The sequence below is a fragment of the Galeopterus variegatus genome, unplaced genomic scaffold, assembly GCF_000696425.1.
Source record: "Galeopterus variegatus unplaced genomic scaffold, G_variegatus-3.0.2 Scaffold103, whole genome shotgun sequence".
Classification (NCBI taxonomy): Eukaryota; Metazoa; Chordata; class Mammalia; order Dermoptera; family Cynocephalidae; genus Galeopterus; species Galeopterus variegatus.
The window spans coordinates 174,170-192,577 of record NW_007726214.1 but is presented as its reverse complement, the minus strand read 5'-3'; the positions used below and the strand labels follow the sequence as shown (position 1 = coordinate 192,577).

General features: G+C 46.0%; 3 protein-coding genes across 6 annotated transcripts; 2 read left to right on the top strand and 1 right to left on the bottom strand.

Moving 5' to 3' along the window:
• The first annotated feature begins 51 nt into the window (after positions 1–51).
• On the top strand, positions 52–2,299 carry LOC103600189 (chromosome unknown open reading frame, human C1orf56). The gene is made up of 2 exons (XM_008584433.1): positions 52–1,281; positions 2,185–2,299. Exons 1-2 carry the CDS (start codon positions 274–276, stop codon positions 2,203–2,205), a joined length of 1,029 nt encoding a protein of 342 aa, XP_008582655.1. The 5' UTR covers positions 52–273; the 3' UTR covers positions 2,206–2,299.
• Positions 2,300–4,351: 2,052 nt separating this feature from the next.
• CDC42SE1 (CDC42 small effector 1) lies at positions 4,352–10,233 on the bottom strand. Of its 2 annotated transcripts, XM_008584406.1 has the most exons (5): positions 10,105–10,233; positions 6,707–7,023; positions 6,069–6,179; positions 5,316–5,404; positions 4,352–5,018 (listed from the first exon to the last, which is right to left on the bottom strand). In XM_008584406.1, the coding sequence occupies exons 2-4, from the start codon at positions 6,758–6,760 to the stop codon at positions 5,330–5,332; spliced, it is 240 nt and encodes a 79-aa protein (XP_008582628.1). In that variant the 5' UTR covers positions 6,761–7,023; positions 10,105–10,233; the 3' UTR covers positions 4,352–5,018; positions 5,316–5,329. The 2 variants fall into 2 exon arrangements, with proteins under 2 accessions (XP_008582628.1, XP_008582622.1); XM_008584400.1 differs by lacking the exon at positions 10,105–10,233 and having other exon boundaries at positions 6,707–7,979.
• A 94-nt stretch (positions 10,234–10,327) lies between these two features.
• Positions 10,328–17,163, top strand: MLLT11 (myeloid/lymphoid or mixed-lineage leukemia (trithorax homolog, Drosophila); translocated to, 11). 3 transcript variants are annotated; one of them, XM_008584390.1, is made up of 3 exons: positions 10,328–10,459; positions 10,923–10,995; positions 15,948–17,163. In XM_008584390.1, exon 3 carries the CDS (start codon positions 15,954–15,956, stop codon positions 16,227–16,229), a length of 276 nt encoding a protein of 91 aa, XP_008582612.1. In that variant the 5' UTR covers positions 10,328–10,459; positions 10,923–10,995; positions 15,948–15,953; the 3' UTR covers positions 16,230–17,163. The 3 variants fall into 3 exon arrangements, with proteins under 3 accessions (XP_008582612.1, XP_008582607.1, XP_008582597.1); XM_008584385.1 differs by having other exon boundaries at positions 10,328–10,527; XM_008584375.1 differs by lacking the exon at positions 10,328–10,459 and having other exon boundaries at positions 10,793–10,995.
• The last annotated feature ends 1,245 nt before the right edge of the window (positions 17,164–18,408 follow it).

The window sequence follows — 18,408 nt, the reverse complement described above, 5'->3', positions numbered from 1 at the left end:
CCAACCCTTTACATCACAATCTGTCTTTCAGTTCTGGCTTGGAGTTCTTGCTCCAGAGTTCCCTAGGATTTTTAGCTCAGCCCCTGGGGCTGCAGGAGCGCATGTGTGGCGCGTGGGGCATGCGTCGGAGGTCCCCCTCCCCCCCCCTCTCCCCGCGGGCCTCGGTTCAAACGACCCAGTGGGTCGGTGGGTCGAGAGCAGAAGGGAGGGAGAGAAGGTAGGAGCTCGGGTCTCCCTCACTGGCCTTCCTCCCAACCCAAGCCGCCCAGCCCCATGGTCCCCGCCGCCGGCGCGCTGCTCTGGGCCCTGCTGCTGAGTCTGGGGTCCCGGGCGGCGGGGGCCCAAGACCAGACCCAGACTCGGGCAGGGATACAGCCAGTCAGCTTCCGCTTTGGGGGTCCTATGACCCGCAGCTACCGGAGTAGCGCCCGCACCAGTCTTCCCCGGAAGACGAGGATAACTCTGGAGGATGAGAATGACGCCTTGGCCAACGCCGACCGCCTGGCAGGTCCGGCGGCTGCCGAGCTCTTGGCCTCCACAGTGTCCACAGGCGTCGGCCGGTCGCCCGACTACAGTGAGGAGGATGGGTCTTCAGAAGAGGGGGTTGTAATTAATGCCAGAAAGAACACCGACAAGTCCTATACGACTCCCAATTCAGCGAGGGGTTCCAGTACGAGATTTATAGCCAATAGCCAGGAGGCCGAAATCAGGCTGACTTCAAACGTGCCGCGCTCCAGCTGGAAGTCTACTGGGGACCTGCTGAGCTCCGATGCCACCCTGAGCCGGTGGTCGACAGCTGGGTCCACCCCTGCGAGGCGGTGGCCATCACCCTCACCCACAGCCATGCCACCTCCCGAGGATCTGAGGCTGATGCTGTTGCCTTGGGGCCCGTGGCACTGCCACTGCAGGTCAGGCACCATGAGCCGGACCCGGGCTGGGAAGCTGCGGGGCCTCTCCGGGCGCCTTAGAGTTGGGGCGCTGAGCCAACTCCGTACGGAGCACCGGCCTTGCACCTACCAGCAATGTCCTTGCAACCGGCTTCGGGAGGAATGCCCTCTGGACACAGGTCTCTGTCATGACACCAACTGTGCATCTCAAACCACCACCAGTACCAGCACCACCACTTCTACCCCCTTCCCCAGCATCCACCTCAGACGCAGACCCAGCCTGCCGCCCCTTGGCCCCAGACCCAGCCCAGCTCTTGCTTTTTGGAAAAGGGTCAGGATTGGCCTGGAGGATATTTGGAATAGCCTCTCTTCAGTGTTCACAGAGATGCAACCAGTAAGTGTTTGGTGATGAGCCAGGATCTTTGTTGATGGATTTGAAAATATCCAAATATCCTGATATCCAAAACCCTGTTGTTATGCCAGCCAGTATGCTTGCATGAACTGATGACTTATCTGATTATTGATTTGTGACATGCATTGGTTATTCACATTATTGTTAGACATTGATTCCACCTATTATTATTTGAACAACTGCTGGTTGGTTGGTTATTAGACAACATGTCTTATTGGTCATTAGATGATTATTGACCAAATAGTTTGTAGATACTTAAAGACTTCTTGATGCACAGGTAGTTAATGGATATGAAGGCTATTTATCAATAATTGATTGATGCAGCTTAACAATAATAGCCAATATTTGAGGTCTTACTATGTGCACTTTACCTGGACCAATCCTCACACTATGAGGTATTATCCCCACTTTACAGATGCAGAAACTGGGGCTTATGAAGCTAGTAAGTGGCAGAGCCACAAGTAAAATTTAAATCAGTTTTGACACCTTTGCCCATGCTCTTAACCACCATCATCCCAAAGAACTGTCCTGGGATTCTTCCCAGCAACTTGAGAATCCTCAAGGGAAGATAGTCCTCTTTACCAAGAGTTACCAAAGGTTCTGATTGGCCTAATAAAGTAGTGTCAATTGATAAGGATGACAGGACCTATGGGGATGTGGGGAAAGGCAATAAACAAAGGGAATACTTGCTCATTTTGCTGGTTTCTGTTTTTGTGTGTCCAATACCATTACTGAATATTTAAAAAGCAGCATAAATGGGGAGGGGGGCACGCAGTAGGGTTGAGGGAATGAGGGTTTGTGGGAGGGTGAGATGAAGCAAGGAAGGGAAAAAATATAGATGTTGTTGTAATTTCCCCTTTTCTCTATTTTTTTTTCATTACCCAGATAGACAGAAACCAGAGGTAATGGCCACTTCATCCACAAGAAGAGGTGTCAGCATCTCAACCCCCTTTCAAACCCACTAGATATTCTTAGTACAGAAAAACAAAACTAGAAAAAACATTGTTTGGTCTTGTCTCTTTTTACAGAGGTATTGGAGGGAGGAGAGACCATAAACCTCTTCAATTCTAAGACTGAACTGTGTAGCTAGGAGCCTCTATCTAGCTTGTTCCCCTACTCCCTGTACCCCAAGATAAAATGTTGATGCTGCTCATTTTCCTCATTTCCAACTTTGTTTTTAAACAAGTACTTCTTTAAAGACTTGAAAAATCTCAAATAGACACCAAGAAAAGGGAATAGGAAGAAGAATAAGAAGTCAAGCCCTTGAAAGATGGTCTTCTTGCCTTGACAATGCTTGGCCATCTCTCCCCAGACAGGGCAACTTTGATGTAAAACTCCATCTCAGCCACTTTCAAGGAGTTATCTTCATCAGCCATATCTATCCTTTAATCCAACACACACTGGTAATGACTACTGTGCAACTATTTTGCCTAAACTTTTTTTATTTGAAAAATGTACTTAAAAGTCTGACAATTTTTTAATATAAATTATTACTCTCAAATCCACTCCCATCACATTATTAAAGTGATGGTAGCATACATATTAGAGAAGGCAGCTAACGGCCAGAGAGCACCAAAGGAAAGAGAAGATTGTGTCCCAAGAATAGGTATTAGAATGGGTCTGAAGATCAGGGTGACCAGATTCCAGGAGTCCCCTACCTCTTTACCTAAAGATATAACCCTTAGGCTATGGAGCTACTTTAGGGCAAAGAGGCTACTTTTAGAGCAACTAGCTTGACTGGAATTGAGAGTAAACGGGGAATGTATGACCAATCTTAGACTCTGAAAAACTGCAGGAAATACACCAAAATTTGAAAAAATTTGAACCTCAGTCACTGAACTTTAGGTAGGGGCAAACTGGATGGATGGTGGAACCAGCAGAGTGGATACCATTCCTACTCCCACTATCATAAAACGGGATGCTTCCTATTACAGAGCTAATGAGAGACCCCAGCCTTCTTAGAGCAGGCAGGAGCTCATTTGTCTTGTTCTGCCTTCCTAATTACCCTGCAAGGAAAGGAACAGAACAAAAAACACCTGAGAAAACTGAAAGTGCCTAAAGGCCCTGCTCTTACATTGCTTTCCCATCTAAAGCTGACTCTTCAGCCAGGTGGGCAGTGGGACCTGGTCTTCAGACAAAACTCCCTGAGTCTTAATTGTGTCTGGTTCTAGGACTAGGGCACAGAAATAGAGCTTAAAGTTTGGAGAGGATAAACTGGATTGTCTCTACTACTTTTCTCTCCCCCTTTCCAAATCCCACCATACCCTGTTCACGTCTCCACACTGCAGGAAGCCCTCCTCCAGAGAGCCAAAATGGAAAATCATAGTATATGTCCATCATAGAAACATGAACCCATGCAAGCACAAGCAACACAATGAACAGAGAATTGTTTGGTGATTTTGTGCAGCCCTATTGAGCCTACTTTACAGCCTAGTTCATCCATGGCTCAGGCTTAAGATAAATAATAGGAAGAGGGTAGGGTAGGAGGTGGAAATCACTTAAGAGAAAAGTAGACTCTAGAGCTCTGGTTCTTAACTGGGCAATTTCCCCCCTAGCAGACATTTGGCAATGTCTGAGACATTTTTAGTTGTAATAACTAGGGTGGGCCATGGATGCTGCTAAATATCCTAAAATGCACAAAACAGCCCTCTATTACAAAGAATTATCCAGCTCAAAATGCCAAGTGCCTAGGTTGAGAAACCTCATTCTAGAGCTTCTCCCTGCTCCAATGCTGCGAGAATCTTAAGATTGCTAAACTCACAAATAATTGTTTTCAACCTATTTATCTCCCCAACCCTTTCATCCTCAATGGTCAGAAAGTCCACCTTGAGATATAACTCTTAGTTTTGCTGCACTTTGGGTTTCCCTCCAGACCTCTCTTCCTCCTCTCACCTGGGCCAGCAGGGAGGCTGGCAGAGGGCAGGGCAGGTCCCCCAAGACTTAAACGGAATGTCATAAAGTTAAGATCCACCTCTTAACTCTTACTCAGTGGGAAACAAAAAGGTTCCTAACAGGGATGGGGTGAAAGGCAGAGGTAGTAGCAGGCTGGGGGTTATTAAAATAACTCAAATTTTTAATTTTTTTAAAAAAGGAAAGTTGCCGAGAAGCTAGTAATGCTACAGAAACATAGGATTAGAAGCCTAATTAGAGAAAGACCGTGGTGGTATTGGCAGAGATACTGAGAGGCTGTGAGCTTACAGTCTGAAATCTAAAAAGAAAGAGCAGACTAGACAGTGGTCACTCTCCCAGCCCCTGCTTGACATCTGCTTTAGTTCATTCGAGGAAGAAAGAGACGGGCAGGGAGGTAGGGAGCTTCTCAGCAAAGCCGGCTTCAGCTTTAGTAATCTCGCCCACCTACACAATTTAAAGAGTTCCAGGTTGAGTTTAAAAACAGGTGGCACCCAGACCATCATTCAGGAGAGGGAAACTCATTCTAGGTTCCCAGAACTCCTATCTCAGATCTGACGGTGTCCAGGGCTTCAGCTGAGCTCCTCTGGCCAACCAGTAGTCACTTGGTCAGTCCTGCTGCCTTGACCCCATCTCCAGGAGGGGCTAATAGCCAGAGGGAGTAGAGGGAGTCCAGCCCCCCAGCTTTGTGAGGCACTGTTAGGCAGAAAGGGAAAAAAGGGGCCCTTGGGTCACTGGTTCTAAGAGGGATCTAGTGGGGGCAGCATCTCTTCTAGGCTGGACACGGAGTGGAGGCTTCAAGATGGCAGAACCTGGATTTAAAAAAAATTTTTTTTAAAAGAAGATTAGCCTCAAAGTAAACCAAGGCCTTAGGGAGAAGTCACCACCTAGTGCAGACTTAACTATTTCTACAGTGTGCTCTTTTCTCTGTCTGTACAACCCCCTTTCTCTGCCTTTCTGGATCCTACATTCTTGAATCTTCCATTCTAATTCTCTCTTCCTCCTCCCCACTTCCCATCCTTGCATCAGAGTATCAGGGTTCAGAGGCAGGGCATTAGTATGTGCTGGCACAGGGCTGAGGTGCTGGGTGGATTTCTCTAATCACTCACCATTCCTATTGGAGCTACAATCCTCTAGAATTGCTCCACAGCCTGTCCCGGTTTCCTTTGGATCTCATCTGCTCCTGAACTGCACCTGTCTGTGAAAAAGCACACGTGAGACACCCTCCTAAGTCTTCATATCTCACAGTAAGAGGTCTACCTGTACCCTCCAGGAAAGAGACTGATCCCATCTCCTTAACAATAACATCAATCTGAAAATGTTAAAACTGCCATTCCTCCCAGAAAAGTCTCAGTGCCTGCCTTCACACCGGCCTCATGTGGATGAGGTAAACTAATAAGATCTCCTCACAAGGATTCTCTCATATATATCCAGAGTTTCATAGTTGGTGAAAAGACTCCTTCACTATCTCTAGGCCTGTTTCCCTTATTTTGAGAACAGAGGTGCCTTTTTCCTGCACCAACACTCCCAAATCACAATATGGCTTACTGTGGCACTGAAACAGCAGTTCTTAATCAGAAGAGACGGATATGGTTTTTGGAAAAAGCCCTCCAACTAACTACCTAAATATATATATTCTCCACCCCAATGAAGAACAATCTACTAATTATAGAGATGAGGAAATCCAGACCCAGAGACCTGAAATATCAGGTCTCAGATTTACACAACTGGTGACCAGAACTAGAATCCCAGATTCTTGCTTCCCCATCAAGTATGTTGTTGTGTCCCTTGCTTAAACTTTCAAAAAGGACAACACTTGCAGACTGCACAGCCCTATCAACCTCTCCCCATTCCCTTGTTACCATGGCAAGTCCATCTCCAGCTCCCATCTCCCCAGAGCCAATGTGAGTCAGGTGGACAAAATTCATTGGTTCCCCAATCATGGTACGGTCAATCCGTCTTCTCTTCTTCTTCTGCTTGGAGAAAATAGGGAGTCATATCTGAAGTCCCCTCCTCCAGTCACAGTGGAGGAATGGAAAAGAGTCTTGAAAACCACTAAAGAGCTAAGGGCCTGGTGGGAAAAGGGGATGTGGCATTATAATAGATCACTAGGGTATGAAAGGCAAAGCTGAAACAAAACATAAGCACAAAGACATGGATCAGGGTGGTAGGGACAATGGCCTGCAGAGTGAATACTGGACAAAAAAAAAGTCACCTCTGACTGATGAGGAAACAATGGGGAAAACTCACAGGTATTAAGCTCCACCTACAATGCCTGCCCAACTCAGAATGGATAGGAAAAGGAGGTGATAGCTAGGACTAATAACTTCTTCCATCACCCAGTCCCCTTTATTCCATGTATATACTTGCATGGCCATAGAAACTATCCTGACAGAGAGGGATGCAAGAAGAGTGCTTTTAAGATGGCAGATCCTAGATGGTACGTCTACTTCGCAGTATACAGTAACTGGTTTCAGTGGGTGGGGGTGGGAAGACTTACCGGCTGGGGTTTTTCTACCACGCAGCAGCCCAGTTTGTGCCAAAATTCACTCATGTTCCCTGATGGTTCCAGCTTCACTCCTCTGTACAAGGCCCCAGAGGGCTCTTGCTCTGGTGCCTTGACTGCCCACTCCTTACTCTCCCCAGGTGTAACAACACCCTGGGTTCACTCAGCTGGATGGATCTAAAAAAAGTGAAATCCTCAGAACCCTTAGCTGAGCAGTGAAGGTCAGTGTCTCAGACCTTGAGAGACTAACAGGGCCAGAGAGAGAAGTGGGCAGGCAGGCACAAGGTTATATCTTCCTCAGACTTGGAACCCTGGATTAGCATAAAGTAAAGAGAAAAGAAAGGTTAATGAGAAATGCCCCCTCCCCCATTCCTTTATCTTTTATATCTTCCTAGTTCTCCTTTAGAGGCCCTAGTCCTGTACCCCAACACTAATCTTTTCCAAACATAAGATCCTCAGTTTGAGTCCCAGAAAAAGGAACAGAACGAAAAGGCCAACAAAGGGTTAAGGAGCCAGTGGCTGGTGGTACCAAGGAAGAGGATGGGAGCTAAAAGCACTTATGGTAAGAGGATAGGAGGGGGCCAAATGATAGTGGCAGAAAAGAGCAAAGTTTGGGGGTGCAAAAAGCTCCAGCTCCCTTCTCCCTGGGTTTGGGGCAGAAGGGGAGGGGCATTTAAGTGACTCTGAAGAGGAAATAGTGGTTTTTTGTTCTCACGAACAAGGCCTCCACCCTGTCCCTCTCTTTTTCTTTACCTTGCCCTGAACACCTAGATTTTCTTTAAGAACAAGAGAGGCCACCTAGGTCCTAGGAGACTCATTGCAGCAGGTTGGACCTCAAGAAAGACTTTCTACAGTAAAGAAAGGATCTTCTACTCTTTCAGTCCATTGCCCCTATTCCTCTTCATTTCCGTCAAGTGAGATCCACCCCCTCCCAGAAGCCATTCAGCAGTTCCTTTATTACTTGACCTTGAGATCCTCCTGAAGGCAATGTACACTCTGTTTATCGGTGACCTGTATCACCGCACTCCTGTGTATGCACCTCTGTTTGCACATGGCATTGCCATATCTCCACACGTGTCCTGTATAGATCATCTGTGTACAGGCTGTAGGTACATGTGCTGGGTATCTTCTATCCCATGAGGAATCTTTTCCCAGTCTCCCCACCCTCTTCACATGCCCTATCTTGCTGCTCACTCTGCTTCACACCCTGTAGGGCCTGGGCATCCCTTCCCTCCCTCCTCCCCTCATGCTGTGACCTGTCCTCTCCTCCCTCCTCACCACTTCCACCCCCGAGCTTCATTATCCAACCAGACACAAGGAACTTTCCAATAGTATTAGTGTGGAAGGAAGACTCCCCCCCTCCTTCTCATTACTGCCAGCCAGGGTAGGGCACATCTGGGTTTCCTCTATCCTCGCTGCATTTCCCCAGTTCTGTAGTATAAACAACCTCAAAGATTCCAAAACAGGGCAGTTTCACAAATATTACATTTCAGAATGAACAGGAATCTCCCTTCCTTTCAGGCCTGGAAAACTGATGCTCTGGCACCCTCGACTGAAAAACTGAGAGGTTTTTTTCGGTTTTGCTTTTTTTTTCTTTTTTTTTTAAACAGCCTTGAGAAGAGATCACACAAATACTAAAATACAGCTTCTAAGGAAGGGAAGAACTCAGGAGTCTATGCTTTCTCTTCCCTTACCACCACTGGAAGGGAGCAGTAATCAGGTCAGAAGTCAGAACAGAGCTGTCCAGAGAAGGGAGCTGTGGTTGGTCAGTCAGTCACAGGGTTTGTAGTGATGGTGGTGGTGGCAGGTGGTAAGGTTGTGGGGGGGAAAATGAAAGAAACAATGAAGAATCAGCGGAAACCTCCAATACCACCAGACAGGCTGTACTGAGACTGGACTCTCTCCTAGCAGTCCCTGACTCTGCTCAAAGCTGAGTGAACAGAGGTGAACGGTCCTGGGAGGGGAGAGGAGAGAGGAGGGGGAAGTGGAGGAGAAGGAGAGAGGAGGGGGAGGCGGAGGAGAGAGAGGGAAAGGGTCAGTGTATGGAACAAGGACCTTTCTGTTTCTTTTCCATGGACCTGACCAGAGCTGGGTGGAGGGAAAGTGTGTGTGTGGGACTTGGAATGAAATAACCAATGGCGATTAGAAGTGACCAGGAAATTCCATTCCCTAGGACGTTAGGGTCTCTGAAACTTGGGGGTGGGGTCAGAGTGTGAAGAAGACAGGGCAGGGTAAATGTGGTGGTGGTGTGGGGTGGGGGGAACAGGAACAAAGCCAGAAAAGGAAGTAAGGGCGAATGGTTGTCACTCTCCTTTAAAGCAGCCAGAGAAAAGTGGGTTGAGGAAAAATGAGGTCCTGAACTGGTAAGCTGAGAAGGAAGAGGCACTCAAATCCACTACCCCATTATTTCAACCCCACAGTGAAAGGGAAGGGGCTGGGAAAACAACAGGAGGGATCAGGAAAAGGTCACATCCTGATAGTCAAGTAGTGCTGAGAACTCAGTCTCTCTGACTACCAAATAGAAAAGAGTAAAATATGGAACTGGGAAAGACAGCCAACCACCACCACCAAGGTCACGCTAGGCCCTAGGAGCCTCAAAGCTGTTGGGGGTGAGCAGGAGAAGGGATGGGAAAAAGGCGCAAGGGAGGAAGGATGTACAGAGGTAGTTCCCTGGTCCTGTTCTAGCCCCAAACCGGTTTTCCCGGTCCCGCTGCCTCCCGCCCCAAGGCCTCCAACCCGCTGCCTGACAAGCCTTCACAAGAAGCAGCTGGAGAGAAAGAGAAAGAAAATGGAGAGAATGGAGTGGGCAATTCCGGCTATAAGCCCAGGGCTGCAGCTGGATCCGTGTAGAGACCTCCCCCCCCCACCCCCAGACAAGGAAGGTTGCTGAGGGGCTCTGGATTAGGGTGTCGACCCCATATTTCAGCCAAGTAACAGGCATTTGCCCCAGCACCAACCCTTCCCTTCCCCAGGAAAGGTCTTGTAAGGCTTAAGAGGAAGCAGAACTAGTCCCTAAGCTTCCCTTCCCCCAATATTTTCAATCAGACTCCATTTCGGCTCGCCCCACCCCCAACTCTACCCAGAAATTCTCTCTCTGCTCCTCTGAACGCTGAGTTAGGATCCTCTGAATCTTTCAGACCCTCTCCGTCTCCCACTTTCCCCAACATTCCAGTCCCTTCTTTTCTTCTACTTTTCAGAGGCCTCAGCCTGCGCACGGCAAGAGTGTGGTGGATAAGGGCTGTGACCCTGGGAGCGCACCCCTTTCCCACCGACCCAGCATCTCGACGGCCCTGGACACCCTCCTCCCCCACGCCCAGCATCCGGTGTGTCCCCGCCTGGCTCCGCAGGCGTGGCGGGCGGACTGCCCGGAGGGTCCAGCACTACGGCCTCACCTTCTTTTCTCTGGCATCGAGGCGTCCAGCTGCAGCTGGTTGGGGGGCTCCCGCTCCGTGCCCTCCAGTGCGGGGTTCCCAGGCACTCTCCTCGGCGCGGTGGGGGAGCCGAGGGCGGGCCGGCAGAGGTGGGGCTGGCCGAGGGCGGAAGCGGCGGCGACGCGATTACGAAACCCGTCAAGCTCCGAGCCGAGCGCACAGCTTCCTTCTGGGCTAAGGAGGCACTGCATGGTGGAGGGACGTGGGAGAGGACCTCTGCAGCCCCCGAAAGCCACCGCCCCCCACCCCCCATCTCTTGTGCTCTACCCAAAATGGAATAGAGCTAGGTTTATTTACCCACTGAGAGGGTGGAGAGGCGAGTCAGGAGCAGGGACGGGCGGGGGAAGGGGGCTGTCGAGTTTTTCTGATCCTCAAAAACACCTGGTAACCTTAAGTCCTTAAATTGGGGAAGAAAGGGGCATTCCTTTCCACTGTTCCTTAAGAGTTAAGGTTTTAATCCGTAAACCTACAATTAGGGGACAAGTAATTGCTCATTTATTGCACCCCCCAGTCAGCACGGGGGTGCTGGAAGAGATCGGTAATAAGAGGACAGACCAATAAGCCTACGGAGATGCTTCAGTCCTCTCTCCCTAAAGTGTTCTGGAAGCGATCACTTGAATTAGCCGAGTCAGGCAGGGAGGGGGCGGGGAGTCCTTCCGCCCTTCTTAGGAGGGGCTGCATTGCAGGGGGAGACTGAGCAGCCAGACTCAGTCACTGAAGAGGCAGAGGGAGTGAGAAGACAAAGCCGTCAAAGCCCTAACAGCTTTCTTTCTCTCCAGCCCAGAGCAGACCCCGGAGCCCCCGAGGCACTCCCTCCATCTTTGGAACACGCTAGTAATTCATTGATAACAGGTAAACTAAACAGGGCGGGGGGCAGGGGGCTGCAGAAATAGAAGAGCAGCTTCTTATGGTTAGATTGAAGACCCCGAATAAGGATGAGGTGGGGGGACAGTTGAAGAGAGAAGGGGGCGCTATGAACAATGGGTAGTTATTGTTCACCGTTTTACACCTCCATCCATGCCTTGTTATACCGCACACAGATAGGAATTTTTAACAATTACATGTAGTTATTTCACAGCATTTACCTCCTTATTTCAAGTATCTGTTTCCCTATAATTTACTGTCCTGTGTATTTAATCTCTTCAATCTAATTATCTACATCTTCCTTTCCAAGCTATAATTTGTTCTGTTATTTGATGACTCTTTAGTGCTACTCTATCTCTCTAGCCTATACTTCTCTATATTTCCAATTTTTTTCTGTAGTGTTCTATTTGTGCCTATAGGAGGGAGTTTTGGGGGGAGGTGTATAGGATAGTATTGAGAATAATTCTGACCTTTCTTTCAACAATCTCCTCCCAATCTCAAACCTTTGCTCCAAAGACATAGGCAGCTTAAGGTGAAAAGGTGGGGTCCTCTGTGTTAGAGAACTGCCTGATCCCATACTGAAATCAATACGGTCCACAGGGATAGGTATGGGGACAGATCCTGGAAAAGGAACGCTTATTTGCAGCTCAATGGAATAGGACTTGGCTAATAGCAAATCCAAGCTCAAAGTAAGGCACTTATGATGAGATGCCAGAGAGCTTCCATTCCCCTCCACCACCACCCCTACCCCCACCCCTATGGTGGCAGCATGACACAGCAAAGCCCTGTTGGGTAGGCCTTGGATGTCCACAGAGGGTCTGGACAAAGGGTATTTGGGTGTGTCTGTGTGGCTGCAAGAGAGTGTACCTTTTAAATTTGTACATTTGCTAATCACGTATCTCTAAGAATAGACAGAATAATATTTAGAAATTACCTTTGCCTAAAATATGTGGATAATTTAAAATGAAGGGGGCTGGCCATTTAGCTCAGTTGGTTAGAGCATGGTGCTAACACCAAGGTCCAGGGTTCGACCCCTGTATTGGCCAGCCACCAAAAATAAATAAAATGAAGTATAGTGGGGAGCATTTATTGAGCATATATTGTGGAACAAGGCACTGTTCAAACCCTTTAAAATAAGTAAATAATAGATGTAAAGATAGATGAGGTATGGGTGGAGAGCACTGGAGAGCAGAAGAGAAAGTGAGCTGAAAAGGGACCTTTGGCAAAATTTGGAGGACTTGAAAATTAAATCCATACTATATCAAATCAAAAATATCATTACTAATGTCTTTACATTAGTAAATACCCTTTGGTATTTTAGCTTCAATTTTCTGTGTGGTCTTTATGTTCTTGATTTGATTTTAGTGCCACATAAGCTTGTATGAGTGTCTGGAATGCATTTGGTACTCTAGGTACATGCCTGTGGGTCAATGGCATAGCTTGAGATTTTAGGCCTTTTTAGTCAACATTTCACAAAATTTCCTTTAGCTATTTTTTAATTGCAAGATAGCTCAGAGACTCTTTGAGCAGTTTTATGCATACTCTGGTTGTAAGAAAAGGAGTCAGTTGGTCAAAGAGCTTTCTCAAATTCTAGCATTCAGATCAGAATCACAGGATCAGAATCAATTAATAGCAAACCCACAGAATATCTGTTCTTCAGGGACTAAGAATTCTTGTAAGTTTTGAGAATACTGGTATAGGGTTATAATAAAGCTGTAGGCAACTATCTGTGTATAACACAAAAGGGGTTCAGACTGGGAATTATGAGACCTGTGTTCTATACAGGCTGTCTTGGAAGGCTTTACAAGACACTAGATAATTTCTTTTTTTTTTTTTTTTTTAAAGGATGACCGGTAAGGGGATGTCAACCCTTGGCTTGGTGTTGTCAGCACCACGCTCAGCCAGTGAGCAAACCGGCCATCCCTATATGGGATCCGAACCCGCGGCCTTGGTGTTATCAGCACCGCACTCTACCGAGTGAGCCAGTAAGGGGATGTCAACCCTTGGCTTGGTGTTGTCAGCACCACGCTCAGCCAGTGAGCAAACCGGCCATCCCTATATGGGATCCGAACCCGCGGCCTTGGTGTTATCAGCACCGCACTCTACCGAGTGAGCCACGGGCCGGCCCAGACACTAGATAATTTCTAAGGTGTCTTCTAGTTTAAAAAATTCTATGATTTTCTCCCCATGATTCTATTTTTTAAAGAAACTGTTATGTGCCTAACATTATTCTAAGCTCACTCCGGAGAAGACTAGTAAGGGAGGAGATGTAAAGAAGCCAGCTAGGTAGGAAAATAACGGGTAATACAGTAAACAATTCCTGTAGACACAAGTCAGTAACACTACTGACTCCTAAAGTTTGCTTTTTAGGCTTTCTGTAGTCCCAGATCTAAGCGGGGATTGGTTGGTTAATAGGTACAAGCATTTTTTTCTTTCTTTACACAGGTAGATTCCAGATGCAACCATTTTTTGTAGCTCTCTTTCTGCACACATCTCTGCAAATTACTGTGGAAATGATCAAAGTTGAATATCATAGGATGATCTCACCTTTTCAACATGCTCCCCCATCCTGCTCCAATCCCTGCGTCACCCTCCTCCTGAGCAGCTTCTCTGCTGAGTAATGCTCAGTTCCTGGAGTTTATTTTGGAGCTTGAACCTCAGGAAAGAAAGAACAACTCAGAATTTGCTTTTAACATTAAAAACATCCTAGCCTATCCACTCACCACTCCTAAAGCCCCCACAATCTCACATGTCACCATGTTCTATATTAATGCTTTCTTCTTCTGCCTTAGTAGAGACATTTCACATTATATGGGGGCATTTTGGAACATATTAACCCCAGTATTTAGTAGTCTGAGGCCTCGGAGAGCCAGTGGGGTGTGCTGAAGAAAGGCCTTTTGAAACTTAGGGTTCTATTTTTGGAGGGCAGTGGAATGTTCTTTCTGCTCCTTTGGGGACATTTCAGCTAATGCTTCTTGCCCCTTCCTTTGGCTAGTAAGTAGCAGGGTAGAGACAAGAGGAAGCTAGGATAGTCATATAACATTAGGCAGGGCATGGATAGGATTAACAGAAAAAGTGATAGAACTACTCATTAAAAAATGGAAAGTTGGGCCGGCCCGTGGCTCACTTGGTAGAGTGCGGTGCTGATAACACCAAGGCCACAGGTTCGGATCCTATATAGGTATGGCCGGTTTGCTCACTGGCTGAGTGTGGTGCTGACAACACCAAGCCAAGGGTTGAGATCCTCTTACCGGTTCTTTTTTTAAAAAAAAAAAAAAAAAAAAAAGGAAAAGTATCTGATACTGTTATGGGACCTTCTCCTTCCAATCTAAATTTTACTTCCTTACCTGGGATTTCCAATCAATTTGGATTGGTTAGAGTGCAGTGCTGATAACACCAGGGTGAAGGGCTCTCACTATCTTCAGGTATATTCTAACATTGGGATCAGAGAAGAGTCCCTGTTTTGGCATAGAAAAATTCTTTTCGCATCTGGGTTTTGTTCTGAAGGAGAGGTAGGCTAGACAGAAATAGACAGACTGTTAAGGTTTATCTGTGGACTAATAGATGGGAGTGGCAAGGTACTCATTCTATTAAATGGTGAGGGAAAATTAATTAGCAGCCTTGAATCTCTTTGTGTGCAAAGCCCAGCACTGTAGTACACACAGAAAGTAAACTGGTTTTTACCCATGGGGAAACTCCCATTTTGCTGAAGGAGATAAAGCCATCCCTTGTCAAAGGACAAAATTACAACAAATTTAAAGATCTCAGTTGGCTTTATTGCGACTCTAAATTCTATTTCCATAAAATAGAGTAAGTGTACCAGTGAACTGAGCAGAGGAGGATAGTTTTATAGACAGAAAAGGCTGAAGAAAGCAGAAACAAAGACCAAAAAGCAAAGTGGTCATTTGACTAGTTAACATAGGTTACTTCAGGCCCTCTCTTTTGTGTAAGGGTTAATGCAGAGGGAACTTCATTATCATACCTATTGAAGATTTAAACTGGCCTGTTTGGGAAATTGGCTATCTCTTTCTCCTGATTTCTTGGGAAAGTCAGAAACTTAGCAGGGATTACTCCATTTTAATTTTTAGTTTGGTCTCGTGGGGCCTAGTGCAGGAATTTAGTTCCAAAACAATGGTCTCCTATAATCTTTATTTAATAACATAAATCTCCTAACAGTGATCTGTAACACCAAACTGATGGGAGTCACGCAAAACTTTACAGGGTGTTGGGGGAGATGCTGAAGAAATAGGGTAGATGGAGCTGAGTAAGTTTAAGGAAGTTGTCCTGGAAGAGGTGAGTTTATAGTATGATTTAGAAGGCAAAAAGGAAAATAGGAAGCAAAAATGTCATGGAAGGGGGCTGCCCAGTTAGCTCACAGTGCTAACTTTAGAGCAGTGTTGATAACACCAACGTCAAGGGTTCGGATGCCCATGCTGGCCAGCTGCCATAAAAAAGAAATGTCATGGAAGGCCTTTTTACAAGTAGCATGACCTAGTAAACCAAAGGCAAGAAGAAGTCAAGTATTTGCAAATATAATAGGAATTTGGGGGAGGGTGGGGTTCCTCTAGGGAATCTTAAATCTTGGGAAATATTTTAAGGTGGAGAGTAGAGAAAGTTAAGCAAGACAGGAATGAGCATAACTGTAGTAGAGGATATACTACCACTAAGAAGAATGGGGCCAGATTTTGGAAGGCTTTGAAAATCAGACCCAAGATCAATTTGATGCAATAGGCAGTAAGTAAATAAGTCATTCCAAGATGGAGACAAGTTAGGAAGTGGTAGAAAATGGTAATAAAGAAAGAGTTCCTGAAGCTTGTCCTAGGGAACTTGGATTATGTACAGAGGTAAATGAGGATGTGGAGTTTTTACTAAGCAAGGAAAAGCCATGGGCCACAAAAAGGTTGATGTAGCATAAAGACTGACAAATGGTTTCTTTCCAGGAAGCTATGAGGGACCCTGTGAGTAGCCAGTACAGCTCCTTTCTTTTCTGGAGGATGCCCATCCCAGAGCTGGATCTTTCGGAGCTGGAGGGCCTGGGTCTGTCAGATACATCCACCTACAAGATCAAGAACAGCATCAGTGGCAAAATGACCAGGCAAGCAACAGGAGCAGACCAGAAGAAAAACCCTGAAGGTGATCATGCCCTTCTTGAGTACAGCACCTTCAACTTCTGGAGAACTCCCATTGCTGGCATCCACTCCTTTGAACTGGACTTGCTCTAAGGCCAAGATTTCTCTCCCACCAACCTTGCCCTCATTGTCTTCCTTTTCAAGCCCCTTCCTTTCCACTCCTTTCCCATTTTAATCTTGTTCTCTCTATTGTGTTGGTGGTGCTGATGAATCTGCCAGAGTTGAATTGTATTGTTTGTGTTTATTTATTTATTTATATCTCTCTCTGTATGTATTCCTTTTCACTCAAAAGCCCTCAAGCCACAAAGTAAAGGGTTCAAGCAATGGAGTATTGGGTCAGAGAGATTCCTCCTTTTCCCCCCCAAATACTTCAGAAAACAGGCCTGATGGCAGTACTAGTACAGTAGTGCAAAACAGGAGCCTGCAAGTTTTAATTTAAGATTATCTGCTACAAGACAGTAGAATTTCTAAAAAGCTAAGGTAATAAGACTTGATTTTTTGGCTTTTTTGATCCTGCTCCTTCTTGCAATACACTTTTTCTCAGAGAAACTGGGGGGAGTTAAAGGTATAAAAAAGAGGAAATAATACATCATTGAAAATGAAAATAGGGAAAAGCATTGAATCATTTCAGAACTAGCTAAGTTGTTTCTTTTTCAAAAGGGTGTTCCTTCTTCAAGTCCACTTACTTTGCAACCTTGCTCCTAACTGTGGGTTGAAAACTCTAGCTGAGGAAAGTTAGACTTCAAATCTTTGGATGCAATCTTGCTGCCTATTACAATAATTTGTAAGATTTTGATTCAGTCTTCTAAAAGGCACTGGGTTTGGTCCTTAGTATTTTAGTCTTGCCGTCCTGCGTTTGCAATATATAATACTGATCAATGGGCCTCAGGCAGTTCTTTAGCTACCTTGAAACCAGGAAATGAACAATTACATTCTGACCCTACACCTTGTCCCCACTCCTTCCAAAATTACTGCTGCTGAATTGTGCTGCCATTTACTCATTTAATAAAGACATTCAATCCCAGGACTGGATTCTAGTTTTCTCTCTTTACAGGGAAGCGGTATAGATCTCAGAAATTAGCCTTGCTTTCACACTCAGCATATACTTAACCTTCCTAATATTCACCTTTGAGAAAGAATGATTTGAATAGCATTTAAACATTAAATGGTGAACTTCAGATAGAACAGATAGGCAACAAGGAAAAAGGTGATATCAACTTAAAATTAGAAAAGTAGTAAGGGAAAAAGCTACAACCACTCTTCTGCTTGTCCACTACCAACATATTTCAGGTAATAATTCTCCTAGGTGCCTAGAAAAATAAATTCACCCAAATATGTTATCTGCTTATTTATAACTCACCTCATTCCAAAAAACTACTTGAAACTAACTTCTTTTTTTTTTTTAAAGATGACCAGTAAGGGGATCTTAACCCTTGGCTTGGTGTTGTCAGCACCACGCTCAGCCAGTGAGCGAACCGGCCATCCCTATGTGGGATCCGAACCCATGGCTTTGGTGTTACCAACACCACACTCTCCCGAGTGAGCCATGGGCCGGCCCGAAACTAACTTCTAAGTACTTTTGTGTATACTATGTGAAAAGCCCTGAGCCAGGCAAAAAAAAGACGTAAACGGGAAGGAGACAAGATTCTGACTCTCAAAAAGGGCAGCTGTAAATACCAATATGGATAGTTTTGGGTATTAAGCCGTACTTTAAAGATAACACGAACAGGATCCAGAGAAGTTCGGAGGAAGGGAAACATGTAAATCCTTCTAAGCCTTGAAAGGGCCACCTTCTAAAGATGATCCAAGTTTGATAAAGAATGGGACCTGGATCTGGCCAGTTAGCTCAGTTGGTTAGAGCACGACTCTACAACACCAAGGTCACGGGTTCAGATCCCCAAACCGGCCAGATGCCCCCGACACCCCCAAAAGAATGGGGCCAGATGTGTCCTTTTCTATTTTCACTGATTTGTGCTCACAGCCCTTTAGTCATGGCAATTGGTGAGTGAAGCTGGGGATCAACTGTTTGGTTAAGTAAAATGACCAAATGGATTTGCAAACTCATGCTCCATCCTCTTCCAGGCCCTGCCAAAAGAAATATCAGCTATTTGCTTCATTGTCCACACTAACAGCTTGGCTCTTCAGGCCTTACATTCAGGCAGTAACTGCAAATACGTGTCCGTCACTGACAGGGAGGCATCAGAGTCCAACTCACGAGCAAAGCCAGGACTGTCCCAAACATCTTCACCCGAAGTTAGAACAAGGAAACAAG